Source organism: Eptesicus fuscus, chromosome 1, assembly GCF_027574615.1.
Source record: "Eptesicus fuscus isolate TK198812 chromosome 1, DD_ASM_mEF_20220401, whole genome shotgun sequence".
Lineage (NCBI taxonomy): Eukaryota > Metazoa > Chordata > Mammalia > Chiroptera > Vespertilionidae > Eptesicus > Eptesicus fuscus.
In genome coordinates this window covers 114,529,391-114,553,620 of record NC_072473.1, presented here as the reverse complement: position 1 = coordinate 114,553,620, position 24,230 = coordinate 114,529,391, and the positions used below count along the sequence as shown (strand labels likewise).

Sequence of the window (24,230 nt, the reverse complement as noted above, 5' to 3'; positions counted from 1 at the left end):
TCTTACATCCTGGGAGTCTTAAGTGGAGGAGAAACACCACAGAGTCCCTTATCAAACACTCATCACTTTCTCTTGGGTGTAAATAACAATAAGAAGACCTAATCTCCCCTTCATATCTGTATAGTTTATAGGATTGCCCCTCTTATGGTTTCTGTATATGTAAAAATGTGTAAAAAATTAAAGGAGCTCACATTGACATAGTGGAGAAAATTGCTGGCCCAATATTGAAAAACACCGTTAAGTATCCAGGCTGCACTGCACTATAAAAATCTGCGCTATTTGTTTGGAATGCTTACAAATCACAATAGGCCTGGCTAGAAAAGTCACTGATTTATAACTAGAAGGCAAAACAAATGTTCCTATGCTCAAGAAGTGTGTGTGGGGGGAGGGGAATTTTGGAAAGGGAGTTGTATTTGATTGAGCCCTATAGAACCTGTAGTGAACATGTTGTATTAAAACACAAATTATGCTGCTTTTGAGCAAGAAACTGGAGGACTGACACCTTGACTTGCCTGTTTATTGGTGTGTGCCTCTTTCTAGCAATTAACTATGATGGTTTTATTATGGTCTGTGGAATTGCTAATCAATAGGGTGGGATGCTAGTTACAGACCACAGCCGGTCCTGTGTGCCTGCATAATGCCCACAATTTTGCTTCCAGCTGTTCAGTCTAATCCATTTATGGCTGTTTATGGCTCACAGAGAAATCTTCTATTTACAACTCATTCATCATTCTTAACATTTTCGAAAATCCAGGCTGAATGTTCTGAGGGTGGGAAATAAACCCAGACTTCCCCTGTCCCTGTTGCTATCTCAGCACATCAAACCCTTCTTCCTTTGAAAGGCCCACAGACTATATTTTGTCACACTTCAAATTTACATTAAACTGGTTTCACAAGACCTGTGAGATTATGCTAGTAGAAATTTAAAAGGCAAATGTGTAATTGTAATATTTCTTCTGCTTTACAGGGAGCTAGATAATTCTAAATTGTTTGTCCTAGTGCTTTGGAAACAGGGTAGGGTGGGCATGGAAGAAAGTCAACAACCAGTTGTGAATATTGCCATAATGTTAATGGAAATCTGGACTAGAGAATCAATATCAACTAATTATGTTTAGAATTTGATTAATATGATTGAAAAAAAATTAAGGCAACTCACTAATACAGAAGAAGTAGAGTATATAATTACCAAAAAGTAAAAAGGACAAAATGGATTTTTTTTAAAAACCTCAGTCAATCCTTTAAGAAGCCAAATAAAGGATATGAAAATAAAAACCATAGAGAATGTAGATAAATGGAAACTTTTAAAAAAGAAATTTATCTAAATTGATCAGTGATCACAATAAATGCAAATGGCTTAATACACAATGCAATAACAAAAAATTTTATGAGTTAATACAAATTAGTGGTGACAAATATTCTTGTTTTTCTCATTTATTTACTCTATCTCTATCACTGAGATGTTTATCTAAGTATCTTCTGAGATTATGTTTCCTGATTTACTCACCTATGGGGTAATGAGTTCTACAAGTTTGCCCCCTACGTTGTGAAAAAAGTTTGCCTTCCATTTATCCTATGGCCTTTGGAGAGTCAAAAGGGGCCCACTGAGGCAGTGCCCTCAGAGGTCCCAGATCTGTCTCTCGCTTCAACAGTGTTTGGACGGAACCGACCCAGGGATGCCCCTTCTTCCAACCTCCAGCCACTCTCCTGCATCTTATCCAGTCACCACTTTCAGAACCACCTCTGGGACCAGTCAACACACCATATTTTCTGCCTTAACTTCCTTTTTTCTCTTTATTGATTAAGGTATTACGTATCTGTCCTTAACTTCTTATTGCCGAAAAACCATGAGCTCCCAGACTCGACTCCTCAGAATTATTCCATCAAGGTGGAGGCTGCGGTCAACTGCCTGGCCAACCTGCATCTGCAGGCCCCCTACACCTACCTCTCTCTGGGCTTCTATTTCCACTGCAACAATGTGGGTGGCTCTAGAGGGCAGGGCCACTTCTTCCTTGAAGCAGGAGGGCACTGAGCATCTCTTAAACATGCAAAACAAGTGGGATGGCCCCATTCTCTTATGTTCACTCTGAAACCTTCCTCAGATGAGTGGGGCAAAACTCAAGATGCCATGAAGCCACCCTGGCCTTGGAGAGGAACCTGAACCAGGCCCTTGTGGAGCTGCAGGCCCTGGGTTCCACCCACGCAGACCCTCAGCTCTGTGACTTCCTGCAGAACCACTTCCAGGGTGAGGAGGTGAAACTCATCAAGAAGATGGGCTACACCTGACTCACCTCTGCAGGCTGGCCGGCCCCAGGCTGGGCTGTATCAGTATCTCTTCTAAAGCTCACCCTCAAGCACGACTAGGAGCCTTTGGAGCCCAGAGGCCTTTGAGAGGCCCCTCTGCATCCCCCTGGTGTCTGGCTTTTATCTGAGCCTCTCCCCGAAACGAATAGTCATTCTTTTAACCACCCTGAAGCCCTCTCCCATGCATTGGAGCAAATTAATCAATAAAGCTTTTTGCAGACAAAAAAGTGGGGGCACTGAAGTCTAATATTTTGGAAGTCACAAAATATTGCTGGGTTCCCCTTTCCAACTATTTCATGGTTCCGAGGTATCAATTCTTTTACCCCACAGCTCTCCCCTTCTGAGTGAAAAGGTCTTATCTGTACATTCTGTCCAGAGAGTTTGTTACCCAGGCCCACTTCATCTCATTTTGGAAGCAGGGAAATAATCCAGATGTTGATTCATTGATATAAAATTCAAATTTAGAAAATAAGTACTTATTGATCTCAGAACAAGTATTTCAGTTACAGAAAAGATTTTAGCCACCAAATACATAAATAAATAAAACACAATTAGACCAATTTTTATACAATTTCTTCTAGTAAATTATTTCCACCCTTTTTGACCTAAGAAAATACTCAAAAAAATATTTTAAAATATTTTTGTTGTTCCTGTGAAATAATAAGGCGACTATTCTAGGTAAAAACACAAAAAGCCCTATGTTGATCATTATATTAGTACACATTTTAACATGAAATGTAGTTCTAACATAATGTGTAATTATAATCATAAGAAATGATACTTGTCTTTACGTAATATTAACATGATATAACGTATAAATTCCTAAATAACATACTACTTTTTGTTTGGGAACCAAATATTTATGCAAAGGAAAGTTTAAGTATTACTAACTGTTATAGTATCAAAAATAGGCAACAACTGATTTATTTGAGTTCTTGCAATTGATATTTAAAGAAAGAACTTGTTTGTTTTATATTTTGATGCTCCTTTTCTAAATAACAACCTAAGAAACAGGGTATTGGCATTTTATTCACCAGATTTTCTCTCCCACATAATTTACTGTGCTTGTAGTCTTCATTCTTAATGGAAAAAAAGAGCAAAAATGGCTACAATTAATATTCTATTTCTTCTTTGAAACATTAATCTGACATTCCAAAAATGTTTAGTATAATGAACAAGAATTTGATCAAATTAGAGCAATTTATGACTCTAGTAAAAATGTATCTTAAGGTATATGCAGTATTGTTATTTATTCATTCAATTTATTGACGTTTAAATTTTTAACATTGGTTTTACTGATGCTTCCTGGCTTAAACTAACATTTTATTAAGTATATAAATTTATGTAAATATGTGATTAAGAATAAAAATTATTAAAACAGTAAAATGGTCATAACCATGTGGGAAATTTACAGTGTTTGAGCTGAATGATTACTAACACTGTTACTAGAACTTGAGCATGCCAATCTGATTGTTTTCTTATCTTCCTACATGCTCATTCAGTGTATGCTACATGTCTCTCAAACTGATATATATTAGGGGTGTTTTAAAATGATGTTTTTGTTAAGTAGGTAAGGAAACAGATGCTAGTTGTTATTGCATTTAACAAAATAATACTTACCTGGAATACATTGGCAAATATGGGGATTCAAGACCAGTAATTGGAAAATACTGTCATACTCTGGAACTGGCTTAATTGCAAATTAAAATATATTAATTTGATTATTCTTTCAGTTAAGTTTCACTTGGGAAAATTCATAGCTAAAATTGTATGCTTATTCATATGAAAGAATTGACAAATGGGATAAAGTCAAACAGGATTATAAAGACAATTTACAATGTAAGCATTTGAAGGGAAGCACTCCAAACAGGAATGGTATCCCTTTAGAAGTGGTCAGATTGGGAGGCTATAGCTTATTCCAGTGATGACATTCAAAATGCTGTTTTAAAAATGTGCTTAATGAAGAGATTTCTGGGCCATTTTATATGCATATCACAAGATAGTGTATTTTTTTTATTCACAAGTGGCATTTATTCAGATTAATCAGACCTATTAATGAGGCTCTTGTGGCCTCATTATAACAAGAGTTAGTACTACAAATGATTCATGAAAATAGGAACACCATTCAATGGATAATTCCAGCTTCAGTATGTTTTTTTTTAAATATAAATCTTAAAGAAAGAGTACAGCTGGCATGGCTCAGTGGTTGAGCATTGACCTATGAACCAGGAGGTCACAGTTCAGTTCCCAGTCAGGTCATATGCCCAAGGTTTCAGGCTCGATCCCCAGTGTGGGGCATGCAGGAGGTAGTGAATAGATGATTCTCTCTCATCATTGATATTTCTATCTTTCCCTTACTCTCCATTCCTCTCTGAAATCAATAAAAACATTAAAAAAGAGGAAGATGTCATCTATATCCTAACCTTTCAACTTACCACACTGGAAAAAGAAAAACAAACTAAAGCCCCAGAAGGAATGAAATGAAAATGAATATTGCAGAAATTATTGAAATGGAGAATAGAAAAATAATAAAGAAATCAATGAAACCAAAAGCTGGTTCTTTAAAAAAGTTCCAAGAAAAGTAGAGAGGATATTACTCCCAATCTTACAGAAATAAAGATTATAAATAAATACTGTGAACAATGGTATGTTGTAGAATAGGCAAATAAAATGTGTTATATCCAAACACTGAAAAATCTTAAAACCAGTATGCTAAATAAATAAAGCCAGTCATAAAGGCCACGTATTATGATCCCATTTATATCAAAAAGGCAGAGACGATAAATCTATAGAAACAAAAATACACAGGAGGGCGATCTGAAAAGGGTTATAGCTAAAGAGAGCAAGGTTTCCTTTGAGATGAAAAAAATGTTCTAAGCTTGACTTGTGATGTTTGCCCATATCAGGGAATATACTGAAAGTCATGGAAATATACACTATAAATGGGTGAATGTATTGTATGTGAACTTTATCTCAATAAAACTGTAAAAGACAAGAAAACAAATATAAGCACCTCTGTAACTGCATTATGACTATCCTCACTCCAATTTGAACCTGTGTCTCATGCTTAGTTCCTCCCATTAGCAAAGGGAAGGATATTTTTGTTATTCCACAAAAAAACAGCTCAGCTGATTATAGAAAACAGTTTGTGGTGGTTTTTTTGTTTTTTTTTTTTGTTTTTTTTTTTTTTTGTTTTTTTTTTCAGGGGGACAAGCCCACAGCTGGGCTTACTCACTTGGTTCTAAGGCTAGAACTTTGTTTCAGGTTCACAGAGTTATCAAAGCTATCCATAGATATGGTTTACCTTCCTCTGTTTCACCCTAGCAGTACTGGTATCTCAGAGACCTGACACCTTAAAGTCCCTCTGATGCGCTCTGGGGACAATTGTTACCATGATGACATTGTTACATAGCGGTAATCATCAGTGAAACAGCCTCACCAGGCCCTGGGCTGCCATAAGGAGAAGAAAATTCATGGGTTCAGGATGAGGTGCTCTGGGGAACTGAGGACAGCCTGCTAGCTTCAACTGAGTGATACCCTGAGAACCTGGGAATCCTGTAGCTTTAGAAATTCCAGAGGAGCCTACTATTTCACCCCATGGTCAAATGTGCTGGATCTTGGTGAAGTTCAGTAGAATATCTGCAGGTATGTTTAACCCATACATATTAGACATCCCAGCTGTAGTTTTTGACAATGGATCAGGAATCTGCAAAGCAGGCCTGTCTGGAGAGATGGCACCCCTTCATGTCATCAGTTCTGTCTTGGGGCATCCTTAGTTTAACATGCCATTATCAGAACCCTATCAGAAAAGCTACATTGTGGGGGGAAATGCCCAGTACAAGTATGAGGCCTTCCAGTTACACTATCCCATTGAGCGTGGGCTGGTAACAGGGTGGGATGACATGGAGACACTCTGGGAATATCTTTTTGAGTGGGAACTGGGAGTAAAATCCTCTCAACAGCCTGTACTCATGACTGAGACCTCCTTGAACCCAATGGAGACTCGAGAGAAGATGGCAGAAGTAATGTTTGAGACCTTCAAGGTGCCTGCCTTGTACCTGTCTAACCAAACGGCGGCAGCACTCTATGCCTCTGCCTCTGTCACAGGCCTTTTGGTGGACAGTGGGGACGGAGTCACTTGCATGTTTCCTGTCTTTGAAGGTTACTCCCTGCCTCATGCTATCACCAAGCTCGACATGGCAGGGAAGGATGTCACAGAGCACCTTGCCCAGCTGCTCCTCACTAGTGGGCGTGCCTTCCCTTACATACTCAACAAGGACTTAGTGGACGACATCAAAGAGAAGCTGTGCTATGTGCCCTTAGATCCAGAGAAAGAGCCACATAAGAGCCCAAAGGAAGTCCTGAAAAAATACCTACTGCCAGATGGGAATGTCATCTACATTGGGGAACAGCGATACCAGGTGCCAGAGATTCTTTTCACACCTCAGCAGCTAGACATCCACAGCCTGGGACTTTCAAAAATGATGGTCAGCAGCATTATGAAGTGTGACAGAAGAATCTCTTTGCAGAAATTGTACTGTCTGGGAGCAACACTCTCTTCCCTGGGATTGAGGAAAGACTTATGAAAGAACTGAAAGAGCTGGCTTCAAGAGGAACTCACATCAAAATCACAGCTTCTCCAGATAGGTGTTCTCTGCCTGGATTGGTGCTTCCACCATGAGTTCTCTGAGCAGTTTCAAACCAATGTGGATCACTTCTGCATAGTTCCTGGAGTTTGGGACATGTGTCATTCAGAGAAGATGCTTTTAAAGAAGCTACTGCACAAGGAACAGCTTGAAGGGTCATATCACAGAAGCACTGAATGAAGGTGAAATCTTCCCATTGTGTTCAAGAAAAGTGATATGGCATTTTGGATTTTAGTTCATTTTTGTTGGTGCCACAGTAATTACTGATCCAAGTAGAGAATTTTTTTGTCAGGGGTTCTCAAACTGGGTTTATTTGAGCAATGGGAGGAATATGAATCCCTTCATAGATACATGCAAAATATTGGCTTATTTGCATAAGTGCAGTTTTCTAGGGGGAGAAAATATACCTTTCAACAGATATTGAAAGGCCTTCATAACCCAATAGTGTTCAGCACCATCAATGAAAATACCCAAAGCCTTTTTATAGATCGTAGTAAGTTTCTGTTATTATTTTATTTGTAGTTAAAGCAAGTTTTTTGCTCAAGTTCCCATATTGAAGATAATTTTTCAAAATTTTCTATTTGGTTTCTAAATTTTTTGTTTTACTTGATTAATGCTTTCACAGCAATATTTTCTATAGTTTTCATTAGTGTGCATCTTTTTAAGTGGTTCTCTTTCACCCTTCCTGTCCTATGAACCTCTTCAATTGTTTTCTCTTCAGAAATACTTGGGGTATATGTTCAGGCTGTATCCACATGCAGAGTTTGTAGTAAAAGCAGGTGCTTGAGCCTCATGCCCACTTTTCGACTCAGTGGAGTCCCTGGAATCTTCATTTTAATCAAATGTCTCAGGTTTTTTTTATGTTTTAATTTATTTTTTTTTTACTATTTTTACATTGATCTTTATTGTTGAAAGTATTACAGATGCCCCCTCTTTTTTTCCCATTGACCCCCTCCATCCCGCACCCACTCCTTCCAGTCCTTCAGCACACCATTTTCTATGTCCATGGGCTATGCATATAAATTTCCTGGTGAATCACTTCCCACCAGTCCCCCAGCCTTCCCTCAGAGATTAATCCATCTGTTCCATGTTTCTATGTCTCTGGATCTATTTTGTTCATCAGTTTATTTTGTTTATTATATTTCACATATGAGTGAGATGTGATACTTGTCTTTCTCTGTCTGGCTTATTTCATTTAGCATAATACTCTCCAGATCTATTCATACTATCTCAAAGAATAAGAGATCCTTCTTTTTTTACAGCTGCATAGTATTCCATGTGTAAATGTACCACAGCTTTATTTATCCACTTGCTTACTTATGGGCACTTGGGCTATTTTAATTGATTTTTTTTAGAAACAGAGGAAGGGAGAGGGATAGAAAGATAGAAACATCGATGAGAGAGGAACATCATTGATTGGTTGCCTGCACTCCTGCATGGCCCCTACTGCGAACAGAGCCTGCAACCCAGGCATGTGTCCTGACTTGGAATCTGAATAGAAAGATTACAACTAAGCACATATTTTGTGTGTCAAGGGAAGAAATTCTAGCTCTTCTAAATTTGGCAATTGCCTTTATACCTTCTCTAATTGAGGTTGTACAATTTCTCTAGTTAAGGCTGACTTTCTGAAAATTGTATGGAATCAAAATGTGTTTTCCCTCCATTCCTATCTCATTTTTAGTGTTACTCTGTGCTATATCCAGGTCTGTCAAATACTCAGGGTCTGCATGCTAATCCTGACTTTCCAAGGAGGTATGCCACCCAGATCTGCCATCCAGCTTGGCATTAGTTACTTAGGGGGGAAAATGACAGAATCAAGTTCCATGTCTTTGGTAACTACATAAAATATTTTCTCCTGCAGTTGGAAAGGAAACCATAATCAGCTTCAAGGAGTGTGTTCTGACATACCCAGGGCCAGTCCTCTGCATAGTAGTACTTCCAGACAACAAGCAAAGAAGCAAATATAACTGAAAAACAATACCCGATTGACAAGTTGTTAAAAATATACCTCATACAGAGATTATGAATAAAAAGAGTATAGCCTCTTTTTAAAAGAAGTACCTATAGATTAGAATAATACTAGGATGAAAACTGTCCCTTGAAACTAGGATAACATACTTTTCTTTACATATAAAGACCTGACAGTCTTTGAATACAGATGAGTCATATAGAGATGGAACCCAAGATCTTTTAATTACCTAAGATAATAAGTCAGTCATTATCTGCCTTTTCTCTTTTATGCACACATATACACACATCACAACAAGGAGATGAGATGGAAAAGGGTGTCCAAGAGATCCAAAGACCATAAGTATGGATAAGAATGCATGTGAATACTATAATTTATCTATTTTATTTAGCCCTTAGTCATAAAATCAATTTTGAACTGTAACAACCTCATATCACAAGGGATTCCCATGTTCTTTAAAGTGAAAAGAATCTAACATAGCTTTGGTTGTTGTTGTTTTTTGTTTTGTTTTGTTTTGTTTTGTTTTTTTGTCTTAGCAATAGAGAAAAGAGAAAGAGGATGGAGAGGAAATAAATGTAATAAATGAAGGATCAAGGTAGCAGGAATTTAAAATTGAAAGCATGGTGTCCCAGGAAAAACACAGGACTAGATGTCAGGGGGCATGGAGTGCAGTCCAATTGCTGCCACTCACTACTTATACAACTTTGCATAAGTCGTTGAACCTTTTTCTAAGCCTACATTCCCTCATCTGTAAGCAAAAAAAAAAACAACCAAACAAACAAACAAACAAAAAACAGGATCTTTCAAGCATACTTCTCTGGATTATGCTGACTTATGGCATAGGAAAATAGTTGACAAAACATAAAGCCCTATAAAATAAAGGTGGTTAATACAATTTTGCTTTTTAAAGAGACCCATAAACCTGTTGTCTCACTCTTGATTGATAAGGACATCAAAGTGAGGTGCAAAAGTTAATGTCTCTGGGTATAGGACATATGTAGTAACATCCTGGGGAAAATAGTCTTCATTAGCCAGCTGGCTTGTAACTGCCACCACTACCAAATACCTTTTGTTAACAATGCACCTCCAGTATCCATGATCTCCTCAGAAACCTCCAAATCCCAGAAGTTTACAGCTTAAATACTCAATTCAGTTAATGCTGTATTGGCACACAGCATCTTTGAATTCTCTTTCATGTTCAAGAACTATAATCAGCATTTTAGGAAAACTGTATCTGCTCTTACTACAGTAAATGTAACATAAAATTCTACCATACCTTTATAAGAGCTGTCATTTACCTAGTATTGGTTATCTTTGATAAATTACAAAATGTCCTTAGAAGAGAGGTTTTTAGCCACAACCCATGTAATGAAAAGGAATCAGAGACACAACAAGACACTGTTTGTGTCATGGAAGCGTCACTCCTTCTCCTTCTGAGGGTCACAGCAATAAAATGCTTGAGGGACCCTGACTGATACCATCAAAGTCAGATGGTAGTTTGCTCCTCAGTTTGTCCTTTCTTGTTTTCCTATGTTTTAACTTAGTGCTTTGTTGATATCATATTACCTCTTTCTTCCTTTGCAATTCCCTTCACCAGTTTCATGTCATTATCCTCTTTGAAGAGAAACTCCTTTTCTGAGAAGCTTGCCTATAATCACCTTACCATTCCTATGTGTCCTTTCTGACCTGTGAAATGCCTTCTATCAATTTACCTTCATTCATTTTGGCAGTTTCTCCTTTTTGCCTTAGCTGCTCACTTTCCATGCTGTCTCCCATTCTCATTTATATTGGATTTCTCTTTCCCATTCACTGAAGGTTGCATTCATTTATTTACGTGACCTCAGGAAGCTTTGATCCTGACACTCAAATGACTATAAATTATTTATTCCTTTTGTAGCATAAATAATTTTGAAAGTTTAGCAGGTGGTTTCCTCACCCCCTTGGGTTGTTAACTCCTTGAAAAGAAACTAAAGTTTAAAAGAGCCTAATGTTGCCTGAGTGTTTTAAAAATAGTCATCCCAAATAATAGAGGAAAAGGTCCTAGTTTAAGACTAGTTGGATAATGCAAGCTTGAGCTAAATAGAGCTGGTATAATCTGTAGAGTCAATACAGAACACACCGACTTTCAAAAATACATAGAATATTACCCAGTTATTGGTGGTTCCAATTTTAGCCAAAACATTATTACTGAATATACTTAGATATGACTATATATAGGATGTCCCAAAAATGTATACACACTTTAACAGTTGATAGCTCAATTTCAAAAATAAAATGTATTAAAATAAGCACTGCCTTTATAATTATTCAAAGTGTGTATATACGTTTTGGGGGGACATGCTGTACAGCTTCCAAAATGGATCATCCGATTGAAAAAGCAGTCTTCTTCAATTTACAATCTGCTAAAATGAATATCCACACATGTAACACAAAACCTCTGCCACTTAAATACCATTTATTCTCCGCTTGTACTTCCAGTTCTCTGATATTTGTATGCATTGTTTTTAATGTCCAGATCTCATTTGGGCCATATTATATGAACTTAGTAACTGCCCCCTTGGCTAATGATACACCATCTAAAGTTTACCTTTAACGAATCTTTGTATAATTTGAGAGAAATATCCAATAGGCTATTGAGCACCATGAAGGTAGTCATTAAGAATTATTATCCTCTACTCACAATTTGACCCTCACAGAGAAACTGTACTAATACTTTAATGGACTTGATTTCATTTGTATAATAGCTCTTTAGTGAATCATTTCTGTTATCAAAATTAGTATGACATTTTATGATAATTATATCAAAACCACATGATACCATAATCCAAACAAATCCCAAATGATGGGCATTCTACAAAATACAGGACCAGCACTCCTCAAAACTGTCAAGATCATAAAAACAAGGAAAAGTCTGAGAAGTTGTCACAGCCAAGAGGAGCCTAAGAATACAAGACAACTAAATGTAATGAGGTAGCCTGGATAGAGTTCTAGAACAGAAAAAAAAAGGCAATTAGGTAAAAATAAAGGACATGGGAATCAAGTGTGGACTTTGGTTAATAATAATATATTGATATGGGTTCATTAATTGTGATAGATGTATCTATCATATTAACTTATATGCTATTAAGAGGAAATGGTGGACATAGTGTATAAGGGAACTCCCTTTAGTATCTTTGCAATTTTTCTGTAAATATCAAAACAATACTAAAATTTTTGGAAAATGTTTACTAAAAATACAATGTCCAGCAAACAATGAAAGATAACCAGGCACAAAATAGATATTGCAATGTAAGAAAGAAAAGGCATAAATGACAGATAAAAGAGGAGATCCACAAACTTACATAAAGTAAGATTAAAAGGTATAACACAAATATGCTTAATATTCTCATGGATATAAGTTCCCTAACTTGAAATTTTAGCAAGGACCTTGACACAACAAAAATAACACACTTATTTTTTAATTTCTTTATTGATTAAGGTATTACATATGTGTCCTTATCCCCCCTATTCCCTCCATTCCCTCCGCTCATGCCCTCACCCCCCTGTTGTCTGTGTCAATCGGTTAGGCTTACATGCATGCATACAAGTCCTTTGCTTTATCTCTCCCTCTTACCCCCACCCTCCCCTACCTTTCCTCTAAGGTTTGATGGTCTGATCGATGTTTCTCTTTTTATGGATCTATTTTGTTCATCAGTTTATGTTGTTCATTATATTCCATAAATTAGTGAGATCATGTGATATTAAAAAACTGTGGTACATCTACACAATGGAATACTATGCTGCAGTGAAAAATGAGTTCTTACTATTTGCAACAGCATGGATAGAACTGGAGAGCATTATGCTAAGTGAAATAAGCCAGTCAGAGAAAGATAACACACTATTATTAACTACTAGAGGCCCGGTGCACGAAATTCGTGCACGGAGGGGGGTTGTCCCTCAGCCCAGCCTGTACCCTCTCCAATCTGGGACCCCTCGAGGGATGTCCGACTGTCCGTTTAGGCCCAATCCACAGGGATCAGGCCTAAACGGGCAGTCGGACATCCCTCTCACAATCCAGGACTGCTTGCTTGCCTGCCTTCCTGATTGCCCCTAACCGCTTCTGCCTGCCAGCCTGATCACCCCCTAACCACTCCGCTGCCAGCCTGTTTTCCCCCAACTTCCCTCCTCTGCTGGCCTGGTCACCCCTAACTGCCTTCTCCTGCAGGGTTGATCACCTCCAACTGCCCTCCCTTGCAAGCCTGGTCGCTCTCAACTGCCCTCCCTTGCAGGCCTGGTCCTTCTCAACTTCCCTCCCTTGCAGGCTGGGTGCCTCTCAACTGCCTTCTCCTGCTGGCCATCTTGTGGTGGCCATATTGTGTCCACATGGGGGCAGGATCTTTGACCACATGGGGGCAGCTATATTGTGTGTTGCAGTGATGATCAGTCTGCATATTACTCTTTTATTAGATAGGATAGAGGCCTGGTACAGGGGTGGGGGCCAGCTGGTTTGCCCTGAAGGGTGTCCCTGATCAGGGTGGGGTTCCCTTGGGGTGTGGGGCGGCCTGAGCGAGGGGCCTGTGGTGGTTTGCAGGCCGGCCACACCCCCTGGCAACCCAAGCGCAGGCCCTGGTATCTGGAATTTATTTTCCTTCTACAATTGAAACTTTTTAGCTTGGAGCAGAGCCAAGCCTGGGGCTCCCTCCATGGCTGGCAGCCATTTCTATTGGGGTTATAATTGAAACTTTGTAGCCTTAAGCGGGTGAGCCCAGCCAGGGTGTGTGGAAAGCTTTGCTTCCCCTGTTGCCGGGGACAACCCTGGCCTGCTCTCTCAAGCTCCATTTTGCCACCATTTCTGTTTGAATTTGTTTACCTTCTATAATTGAAACTTTGTAGCTTGAGTGGAGCTTAGGCCTGGCAAGGGCAGGCGGAAAGCTTGGCTTCCTCTGTTACCTAGGAAACCTTGCTCTCTGTGGCTGTAGCCATCTTGGTTGGGTTAATTTGCATACATGCTCTGATTGGATGGTGGGTGTGGCTTGTGGGCGTGGCTTGTGGGTATGTCAGAGGTATGGTCAATTTGCATATTTGTCTATTATTAGGTAGGATAGTCACTGTGCTGTATATTAGGTCTCCAGAATGTATTCACTTGTAACTGAAAGTCTGTACAATTTAAACAGCATTTCCTTTTAATTTTTTTAAATAGTATCTTCTATTTCACTCCCAGCCTCTGGTAAGCACCATTCTACTTTCTGTTCTTTATGTTCCTATAAAATTAGCTAACAGAGTAAATCTCAAGTGTTCTTAACACACGCACACACACACATATACACATACATACACACACACACACACACACACACTCACACAAATGGTGACTATGGGAAGTAATGGGCTTGTTAATTAGTTTGACTGTACTAGTCATTTCACAATGAATACATATATCAAAACATCACATTTTTCTCCAAATATACTCAATTTTTATGTTAACAAACTACATTTTAAAAGCATGCAAGTTTGAAAAAGAATCAAGGAAAGCCTACATGAGTTATGAGATTTATTAAAAATAAAGAATCCAGGCCTCATTGGAGTTCCAGAAGAAAAATAGAGGGAGAAAGGAACAAAACATATATTTAAAGAAATAATGGCTGAGAGAAATTCCAAAATCTGGGGTGAGATTTGGACCTAAAAAGATCTTCTCCAAGACACATTATAATAACTGCCTTAAAACAACGGGGGGTGGTGCGGTGGAGAGATTTAAAAGCAACAAGAGAAAATAATCACTTACATATGAAGGAACCTCCATAAGGCTATCAGTGGATTTCTAGGCAGAAACCTTGCAGGCCAGGAAAGCTGGGAAGATATACTCAAAGTGCTGAAACATCCAACCAGAAATACATTTCCTATAAAAGTTATCCTTAAAAAATGAAGGTGAGCTAAAGAATTTCCAAGACAAACAATAGCTGAGCAAGTACATCACCACTAGGCCTGCTTAAAAGAAATGCTGAAAGGACAATAATTAGTAAAATGAAAAGATATGAAACGTACTGCTAAAGATAAGTATGTAGTCAAATTCAGAATACACCAATACTGCAATACTGGCGGTATGTTAATCACTTAAAAAAAGATAGGTATGTAATCATATTCAGTATATCCTAATACTGCAATATTAGTGGTGTGTTAATCACTTAATTCTAGTATAAATGTTAAAGGATGAAAGTATTAGAATAACTATAGTTAAACTAATGTGTTAATGATTATACAATATAAAAATATGCAAATTATGGCATCAAAAACAAATGTCAACAGGGGAGTAAAGGGTAGAGTTTTTGTATACAATTGAATTAAAGATGTTATCAACTTAAATATATATATAAGTATATATATTTCAAGATAAAAAAAAATTCACAAAGAGAGCAAGAGAGGAAGAAAAGTACAAAGAAACTATAAAATAGCCAGAAAACAATAAAGTGGCATTGGTAAGTCCTTACATATCAATACTTACTCTAAATGTAAATGGCTTAAATTCTGTAGTCAAAAGGCATAAAGTGGCTGAATAGATTTTTAAAAAGACCCCATTTTATGCTGCCTGCAAGAGACTAACTTCAACTTTAAGGAAACACATAGGCTCCCCATGAAGGGATGCAGAAAGATATTCTGTGCAAATGGAAACCAAAAGACAAGGGTAGCTACAGTTATATGAGACAAAAGAGAATTTAAGTCAAAAACTATAACAACAGAAAAAGAACATCATTAGATAATGATAAAGAGGCCAATTAATAGAAAATAAAACAATTTGTAAAAATATATGCACCCAAAATTAGAGCACTGAAATATATTAACATAATTGAAGGGAGAAATAGACAATATTACAATAAATAGTATGAGACTTCAATACCTCATGTTCAATACTGGATATATCACCCAGACAGAAAATCAACAAAGAAATATTGGATTGGAACTACTATAGACCAAATTAACCTGACAGACATCTACAGAAGATTTGACACAATAGCAGCAGAATACGGATTCTTTTCAAGAGCATATGGAACATTATCTAGGATAAAATATTTGTTAGGTCACAAAACAAGTCTTATCAAATTTAATAAGACTGAAATCATACCTAGCATCTTTTCTGATCACAATGGTATGAAACTAGAAATCAATAATAGGAGGAAAACTGGAAAATTTACAATAGGTGGAAATTAAACAACATACACCTGAACAACCATTAATTAAAAAAAGAAATCAAAGAAAATTAAAAAATATGAAGCAAAAATATAACCACATCATACCCAAACTTATAAAATACATCAAAACCAGTTCTAAGAGGGAAATTTATCAGATAAATGTCTACATTAAAAAAAAAAAAAAAAAAACATCTCAGATGAATAAGTATACAACAACTAATTAGAAAAACAACAAATTATGCCCAAAGTTAGCAGAGGGGATGAAATAACAAAGATAAAAGTAGAAAGAAATAAAAGAGACCAAAAATAATAATAGAAAAGATTAACAAAACTAAGAGGTGTTCTTTTTTGAAAGGATAAACAAATTTGATAAAACTTTAGCTAAATTAAGAAACAAAGAAAGTTCAAATAAGTAAAATCAGACATTAAAGTGGAGGCATTACAACTGATAACACGAATATAAAGAATCATTAGAGACTGCTATAAATAATTATTCCCCAACATTTTGGATAACTTAGAAGAAATAGATAAATTCCTATAAATATCCAACTTATCAAAACTGAATCATGAAGAAATAAAAATTCCGAACAGATCAATAATGAAAACGAAGACTAAGAAATAATAAAAATACCTCCAAACAAAGAAAAGCACAGGAGCATATGTCATCACAGGTAAATTCTAGCAAACATTTAAAGAATTAATGCCGCCTTAGCCAGTTTTGCTCAGTGGATAGAGCCTGTGGACTGAAGAGTCCTGGGTTCGATTCCAGTCAAGGGCAAATGCCTGGGTTGTGGGTTCAATCCCCAATGTGGGGTGTACAGGAGGCAGCCAATCAATGATTCTCTCTTATCATTGATGTTTTTGTCTCTCTCTCCCTCTCCCTTCCTTTCTGAAATAAAAACATATTTTTAGAAAAGAATGAATGCCAATTCTTAAAACTCCTCCAAAAATGTTCAGCGAGAACACTCTAAAAATCATTTTATGAGGTCAGCATTATCATGATACCAAAGCCAGATAAGAACACTTCAAGAAATAAAAACAACAGGCTAATATTCCTGATAAATACATATGTAAAATTTATTATATTTTTATTTTCCTCACCCAAAGATGATATGTTTTTATTGATTTGAGAGAGAGAGAGAGACAGAGAGAGAGAGAGAGAGAGAGAGAGAGAGAGAGAGAGAGAAATACCAATGTGAGAGAGATCCATTGATCCTGCAACCTTTTGGTGTATAAGACAACACTCCAACCAACTGAGCCACCCAGCCAGAGGCAGATTTAAAATTTCTTAATAAAATACTAGCAAACCAAATTCAACAGCAAATTAACAAGATCATATGTCAGCATCAGGTGTGATTTATCCCTGGAATACAAGGGTAATTCAACATATATAAATAAATAAATGTGATTATACCACATTAACAGAAGGAAAGATAAAAATCATGATTTAAAAAATCATGATCATCTCAATAGATTCAGAAAAGGCATATGACAAAATTCACCATTGTTTCATAATAATAAAAAGTCAACAAATTTGGTATAGAAGGAACACAACTCAACATAATAAAGGCATTATGTCAGGCTCACAGCTAATATTACACTAAATGGTGTAAAGTTGAAAACTTTCACTCTAAAATCAGAAACAAGACAAGAGTGCTTACTCTCACCATCCTTATTAAATACTAGAGACCTGGTGCACAAAATTCATTCATTCAGGGGATTCCTCAGCCTGCCCTGCACCCTCTGGCAGTCTGGGAGCCCTTGGGGGATGTCCAACTGATGGCTTACGCCCACTCCCCCTTAATGCTGCTGAGGAGGCAGGAGAGGCTCCTGTCACCTCCTCTGCCTTCGCCAGCCATGGGCCTGGCTTCTGGCTCCCTGTGGGAGCACACTGACCACCAGGGGGCAGCTCCTGCGCCAAGTGTCTTCCCCCTGGTGGTCAGTGCATGTCATAGCAACAGGTCGTTCCATCCTTTGGTAGGTTTTCATGTTAGCCTTTTATTATATAGGATAGTACTAGAAGTTCTATCCAGAGCAATTGGTCAAGAAAATAAAATACATCTAAATGAAAAAGGAAGAGTAAAATTGTCTCTAATGGCAACTAAAATGATCTTATATACAGAAAATACTAAAGACAGCATCAAAAAAGGTCAGAACTAATAAACTAATTCAGTAAAGTTGCAGAATACAAAATCAATACACATAAATCAATTGGGTTTCTATATAACAATGTAGTATCTGAAAAAGAGATACTAAGTGTACCGGTTAATAATAGCGAATTTTGTAATCCAAGAAAACACCATAATTTCAAGAGAAACATCAAAAGTGCTTTATTCAAGGTAATGTCCATTGCTACCTACACATTTCCCCGTCTTTCAGGTAATTTGTGGATACCGTCCCAATAGAACTTTTCTTGTTTTGAAGCAAACCATTCAGAGACCCAATTTTCCACTTCTTCATACATTTTGAAGTGCTGCTCAGAAAGTGCGTGTGCCATTGATCGGAACAAGTGGTAATCTGAAGGAGCAAGGTCTGGTGAATATAGCAGGTGGGTTAATACTTCCCAGGCAAGACCTTTTAAAGTGTCTTTAACTGGTTTTGAAGTGTGTGATGGTGTGTTATCATGAAGCAAAATTACTTTGCCGTGTCTTCTGGAACATCCTGGTCATTTCATGATTAAATCATGGTTCAAATTGATTATTTGTTGTCAGTAGCGATCAGTATTAATGGTTTCACCTGGTTTTAGAAGCTCATAATACACCACATCTTCCTGATCCCACCAAACGCAGAGCATTGTCTTCTTTCCGAAGCGATTTGGCCTTGCAGTCGATGTTGATGGTTGACCTGGATCAACCCATGATTTTGTGCATTTGGGACTCTCAAAATAAATCCACTTTCATCGCCAGTCACAATTCAATGCAAAAAAAGACTTTCTTTCCTGCCATTGAAGCAACATTTTACTGATGACTTTTCGGTTTTCCATTTGTCTTTTGTTCAGTTGATGTGGCACCCATTTTCCTTCCTTTAAAATCTTTCCCATTGCTTATAAATGATCGGAAATTGTTTGCTGAGCAATGTTTAATCTTTCTGCAAGTTGTTTTTGAGTTTGACAGACATCTTCATCCAATAATGCTTGTAATTGTTGGTCTTCAAACTGTTTTGGTTGACCTGGATGTTCTTTATCTTTCACATCGAAATCATCACTTTTAAAATATTTAAACAAGCATTCACATGTATCTTGAGATGGAGCATGTTCACCCTAAGCCTCTCAAAGTATTCAGCAGCACATTTGTTCAAAATAAAGTAATGAATTAAAACTTAAAAAAATAAAATAAAAAATAAAACTTCCCGCAAATGCTCTTTTTTTGGCACAAAATTCAACATTTTAAAGTGTAAAATATCTATGATGTTAACACCTTCAGAAAATTTGACATATGAAGTTTCAAAGCTTGTTCTTAATAAAACAAAATAGCGTACATATCAAATTGCATATATATCAACATATGTGTAACTCCATCTATTGAAAAAATACAAATTATTTACTGTTACACCTAGTATAGAAGCCAACTCATTTAAAGAGCATAAAACAATAAACTAATTAGGAATAAAGTAAACCAAGGAGGTGAAAGATACACTGAAAACTAGAAGACACTGATGAAATTGAAGATACAAATAAATAGAAACATATTCTGTTTTCGTGGATCAAAAGAATTAACATTGCTAAAATTTCCATACTATCTAAAACCATCTACAGATTCAATGTAATCCCTATCAAAAATTCAATGTCATTTCTCACAAAAATAGAAAAAATACAATTCTAAAATTTATATGGAACCCCTTAAGACCATGAATAGCCAAAACAATCCTGAGAAAAAAGAACAAAGCTGGAGGCATCAGCCTTAGTAACAAAAAGTATGGTACTAACATACAAACAAACACATAGGCCAATGGTACAGAATAGAGGGCCCAGAAAATATGCATATAAGGTAAATTAATCTTTGACAAGAGAGCCAAGAATGGTGAATAGAGAAAGGATAGTCTCTTCAATAAAGGGCGCTGTGAAAGCTGATAATTCACAAATAAAATAAAAAAAAATTGGAACCATATCTTGCACCTACCACTCATAAAAATTAACTTAAAATAGATTAAAGATTTAAATGTAAGACCTAAAATGGTAAAACTCCTAGAAGATATCATAGGGAAAGGCTACTTAACACTGGTCTTAACAATGATATTTTTGGATAGAACACTAGATGTATAAGCAATAACAACAAAAATAAACTAGTAAAACATTACATCAAATTAAAAAGCTTCAAAACAGTGAAAACAATCAACAGAGTAAGAAGATAACCTATGTAATGGAAAAAATATTTACAAAGTAGAGATCTGATAGGTTAATGTTTTTTTGAAGTGACCATATCAAGATTTTATTGTCATACTAGAGGCCCGGTGCATGAAATTTGTGCATGGAGGGGTGTCCCTCAGCCCTGCCTGCACCCTCTCCAAACTGGGACCCCTCAAGGGATGTCCGAATTCCCGTTTAGGCCCGGTAGGATCCATCTCACAATCCAGGACTGCTGGTTCCCAACTGCTTGCCTGCCTGCCAGCCCGATTGCCCCTAACTGCCTTCCCCTGCTGGCCTGGTCACCCCTAACTGCCTTCCCCTGCCAGCCTGGTCCCCCCCAACTGCTCTCCCTTGCAGGCCTGGGACCCCCCCCTACTGCCTTTCCCTGCAGGCCCAGTCACCCTCAACTTCCCTCCTCTGCCGGCCTGGTCACCCCTAACTGCCCTCCCCTACAGGCTTCATTGCCCCCAACTGCCCTCCCTTGCAGTCCTGGTCCCTCCCAACTGCTCTCCCCTGTAGGCCTTGGTCCCCCCCAACTGCCCTTCCTTGCAGGCCCAGTCGCCCCCAACTTCCCTCCTCTGCTGACCTGGTCCCCCCCAACTGCCCTCCCCTGTAGGCCTGGTCCCCCCCAACTGCCCTCCCCTGCAGGCCCAGTCGCCCCCAACTTCTCTCCTCTGCCGGCCTGGTCACCCCTAATGGCCCTCCCCTGCAGGCTTGATCGCTCCCAACTGCCCTCCCTTGCAGGCCTGGTCCCTCCCAACTGCCCTCCCCTGCTGGCCATCTTGTGGCAGCCATCTTGTGTCCACATAGGGGAAGCCATCTTTGACCACATGGGAGCAGCCATCTTGTGTGTTGGAGTGATGGTCAATTCGCATATTACTCTTTTATTAGCTAGGATAAAAAAACACAATATGAAGTTTAGAATTGGATCACTTGACCCTTTCTCTTCTTATCTCCTCCCAGTTCAAAATGCTTGCATCTCTTAATAGCCAGCATTCTCTTAGATCTGCAGTTAGGCTCAACGCATTCAAGGCTCAGCATAATCTTCTTTGTAGTTTTAGCCTTTTTTTGGAAAATTGGCTTAATCTGCCCACCATAGCCACTCTGCTCCCTGTCATAAGGCAGCTTTCCCTGTGCATACAGAGAATCCTTGCCCTTCCTGTACTGTGTTTCTTTGTGGGATTGATGCTTGCCACATTTCTTACAGAAAGTTCCATGGGTTTTAGGAATGTTCACCATGGGTGTGAGAGCGCTATTGGCAGGGAAAGACTGATAGGTTAATTTTTAAAATATATAAGGAACCCCTACAACTCAATAGTAAAAAAAAAAAAAAGGCAAAAAAAGCAAACAAACTAATAACCTGATTAAAAATGGGCTAAGGTCTTGAATAGACATTTCTCTAAGGCAGACATAAAAAGGGTCAACAGGTATGTGAAAAAAATGACACTAATCACCAGAGAAGCGAAAATCAAAACAACAATAAGATTATCAAAAGCAAACAAACAAATATTGGCAAGAATGTGGTGAAATGGAAATCCTTGCACATTGTTGGTGGGAATGCAAAATGTTGCACACTGTTGGTGGGAATACAAAAAGTTGCAGCCATTATGGATAACAGTATGGAGTTTCCTCAAAAAAATTAAAAATAGAACTACCATATAATCTAGCAGTATCACATCTATGTATTTAATTAAAATTATTTAAATTACAATTAAAATTATATCTGAAAGAGATATCAGCACTCTGTTCATTACAGCACTATTTACAACAGCCAAGATGTGGGAACAACATCTATGTCCCTTTACAGATGAAAGAATAAAGAAAATGTGGCCCTGGACTGTTCTTCTCAGTGGTTAGAGGATCAGGCCATGCACCAAAGGGTAGTGGGTTCAATTCCTGGTCAAGGGCATGTACCTAGGTTGTAGTCTCAATCCTCAGCTGCATCGGGACATGTGCAAGAGGCAACCAATCAATGTTTATCTCTCTCCCCCACCCCATCCATTTTTAAAAATCAATGGAAAAATATCCTCAGGTGAGAGTTAAAAAAAAAAAAAGGAAATGTGGTATATATAGTGGATTACAATTCAGCTTTAACAAAAAGGCAATTCTGCAATATATGATAACATGGATGAACCTTAAACACATATGCTAAGTAAAACAACCCAATCACAAAAAGACAAATACTGCACAATCCCACTTATATCACGTGTCTAAAATAGTCAAATTCATGTAATGAAAGAGTGGAATGGTTGCCACAGACTAGAGGCAGGGATAAATAGGGAGCTTACTAATCAATGAGCATAAAATTTTAGTCAAGCAAGATGAATACTCTCTAGAGATCTGCTGTACAAAATTGTACTCATAGTCAACAGTAATATAATGTACACTTAAAATTTCTTAGGAGGATAGCTCTCATGTTAATTGTTCTCATTACAATAAAATAAAACAAGTCAAGGATGGGTGTTATAATTTCTAGGTTAATTACCAATAGAACAACAAAAGAATATATAAATACAAGTGGGAAAATAGAAATAAAAATCAATCAACCCAAAAATACATTTTAAAAAGAAAACTGAAAATAGAACAACAAAACAAATTAAAAGCACACAGTAAACTAATAGATTTAAACCCAAATATACAAGTTATTGCACTGACTTGCTAATTAATGAAGTCAACATTTTAAGTAAAAGAAACAGACTCACAGACAGTATTTTTTAAAAGATGCTGTGTAGAAGAGACATATCTGCCACAAAAAAATATATAGAATGTTTGAAAGTAAAATGATTGGAAAAGATGTAGTATTCAAAAATAACCTATAGGATGTGGATGTAGTTTTATTAACACCAGACACAATAGATGATTATGCAAAAATCATCATTATAGGTAGCAACAATAAGTGATAAACCCAGTCTAAACCTAATGCAGTTTTTAATATACAAAGCAAAAGTCACAGAACTTGAGCTATTGACATATGTATAAACACAAAGAGGAAATCCAAATGCCCAATAAATATTTGAAAAAGTGCTCATCTCAATAGTAATCAAGAAAAAGAAAATTAAATTATAATGAAACACTACTAGACACATACCAGAAGAGCTAACAATTAAAAGACTGAAAATAACAAATATTGATGAATATGAAAAGCAACAGAAAATCTCATACATTGTTGGTAATATATGTAAATTGGTACCACTATATTGAAAAAACTACTATTACCTTAAATATGAACTTAAAATATATTCCACTAGAGGCCTGGTGCACGAAATTCATGCACGGGGGTCCCTCAGCCCAACCTGAACCCTCTACAATCCAGGAGCTCTCAAGGTTGTCCTACTGATGACTTAGGCCCACTCCCCATGGTTCTCTGCTCTCTGCAGGGCCTGGAGGTTTCCCTGCAGCCTTGGAGATGAAGTCCCCATGCCCTGCTGTCTGCTCTCTGCCTGCTGCTGCATTGCGCCATGCAAGGAAACCCCAATGCCCTGCAGTGTGCTCTGTCTGCCAGGCCTGGGGTCTTCACCGACAGGGACACACTAAGGAAGCCTGCATGCCCTGTTGTCCGGGCTCTGTCTGCAGGGCCTGGGGGTGTTCCCACCACCATCTTACTAAGGAAGATCCCAAGCCCTGCTGTCCGGGCTCTGACTGCCATGTCTGCGGACTTCGCCGCCACTGCCGCACTAAGGAAGCCCCCAAGCCTTGCTGTCTGGTCTCTGTCTGCTGGACCTGGGGTGTTCCCACCACCTCTGCTCTAAGAAAGCCGCCATGCCCTGCTCTCCAGGCTCTGTTTGCAGGGCCTAGGGCTTCCCTGC

At 37.9% G+C, this 24,230-nt stretch overlaps 2 protein-coding genes across 2 annotated transcripts; one reads left to right on the top strand and one right to left on the bottom strand.

Moving 5' to 3' along the window:
- Positions 1-5,948: 5,948 nt before the first annotated feature.
- On the top strand, positions 5,949-7,071 carry LOC103297222 (actin-related protein T1). The gene is given in 3 exon segments (XM_008153911.2): positions 5,949-6,810; positions 6,813-6,947; positions 6,950-7,071. Coding segments are annotated over 3 exon segments (1,119 nt in total).
- Positions 7,072-21,342: 14,271 nt separating this feature from the next.
- On the bottom strand, positions 21,343-21,663 carry LOC129149483 (60S ribosomal protein L36a-like). The gene has a single exon (XM_054717885.1). It carries the CDS (start codon positions 21,661-21,663, stop codon positions 21,343-21,345), a length of 321 nt encoding a protein of 106 aa, XP_054573860.1.
- Between the last annotated feature and the right edge of the window lie 2,567 nt (positions 21,664-24,230).

What these genes read in the sequence shown, in the direction of transcription:
- LOC129149483 (XM_054717885.1), bottom strand. Translation starts at nt 21,663, where the DNA reads ATGGTGAACATTCCTAAAACCCATGGAACTTTCTGTAAGAAATGTGGC.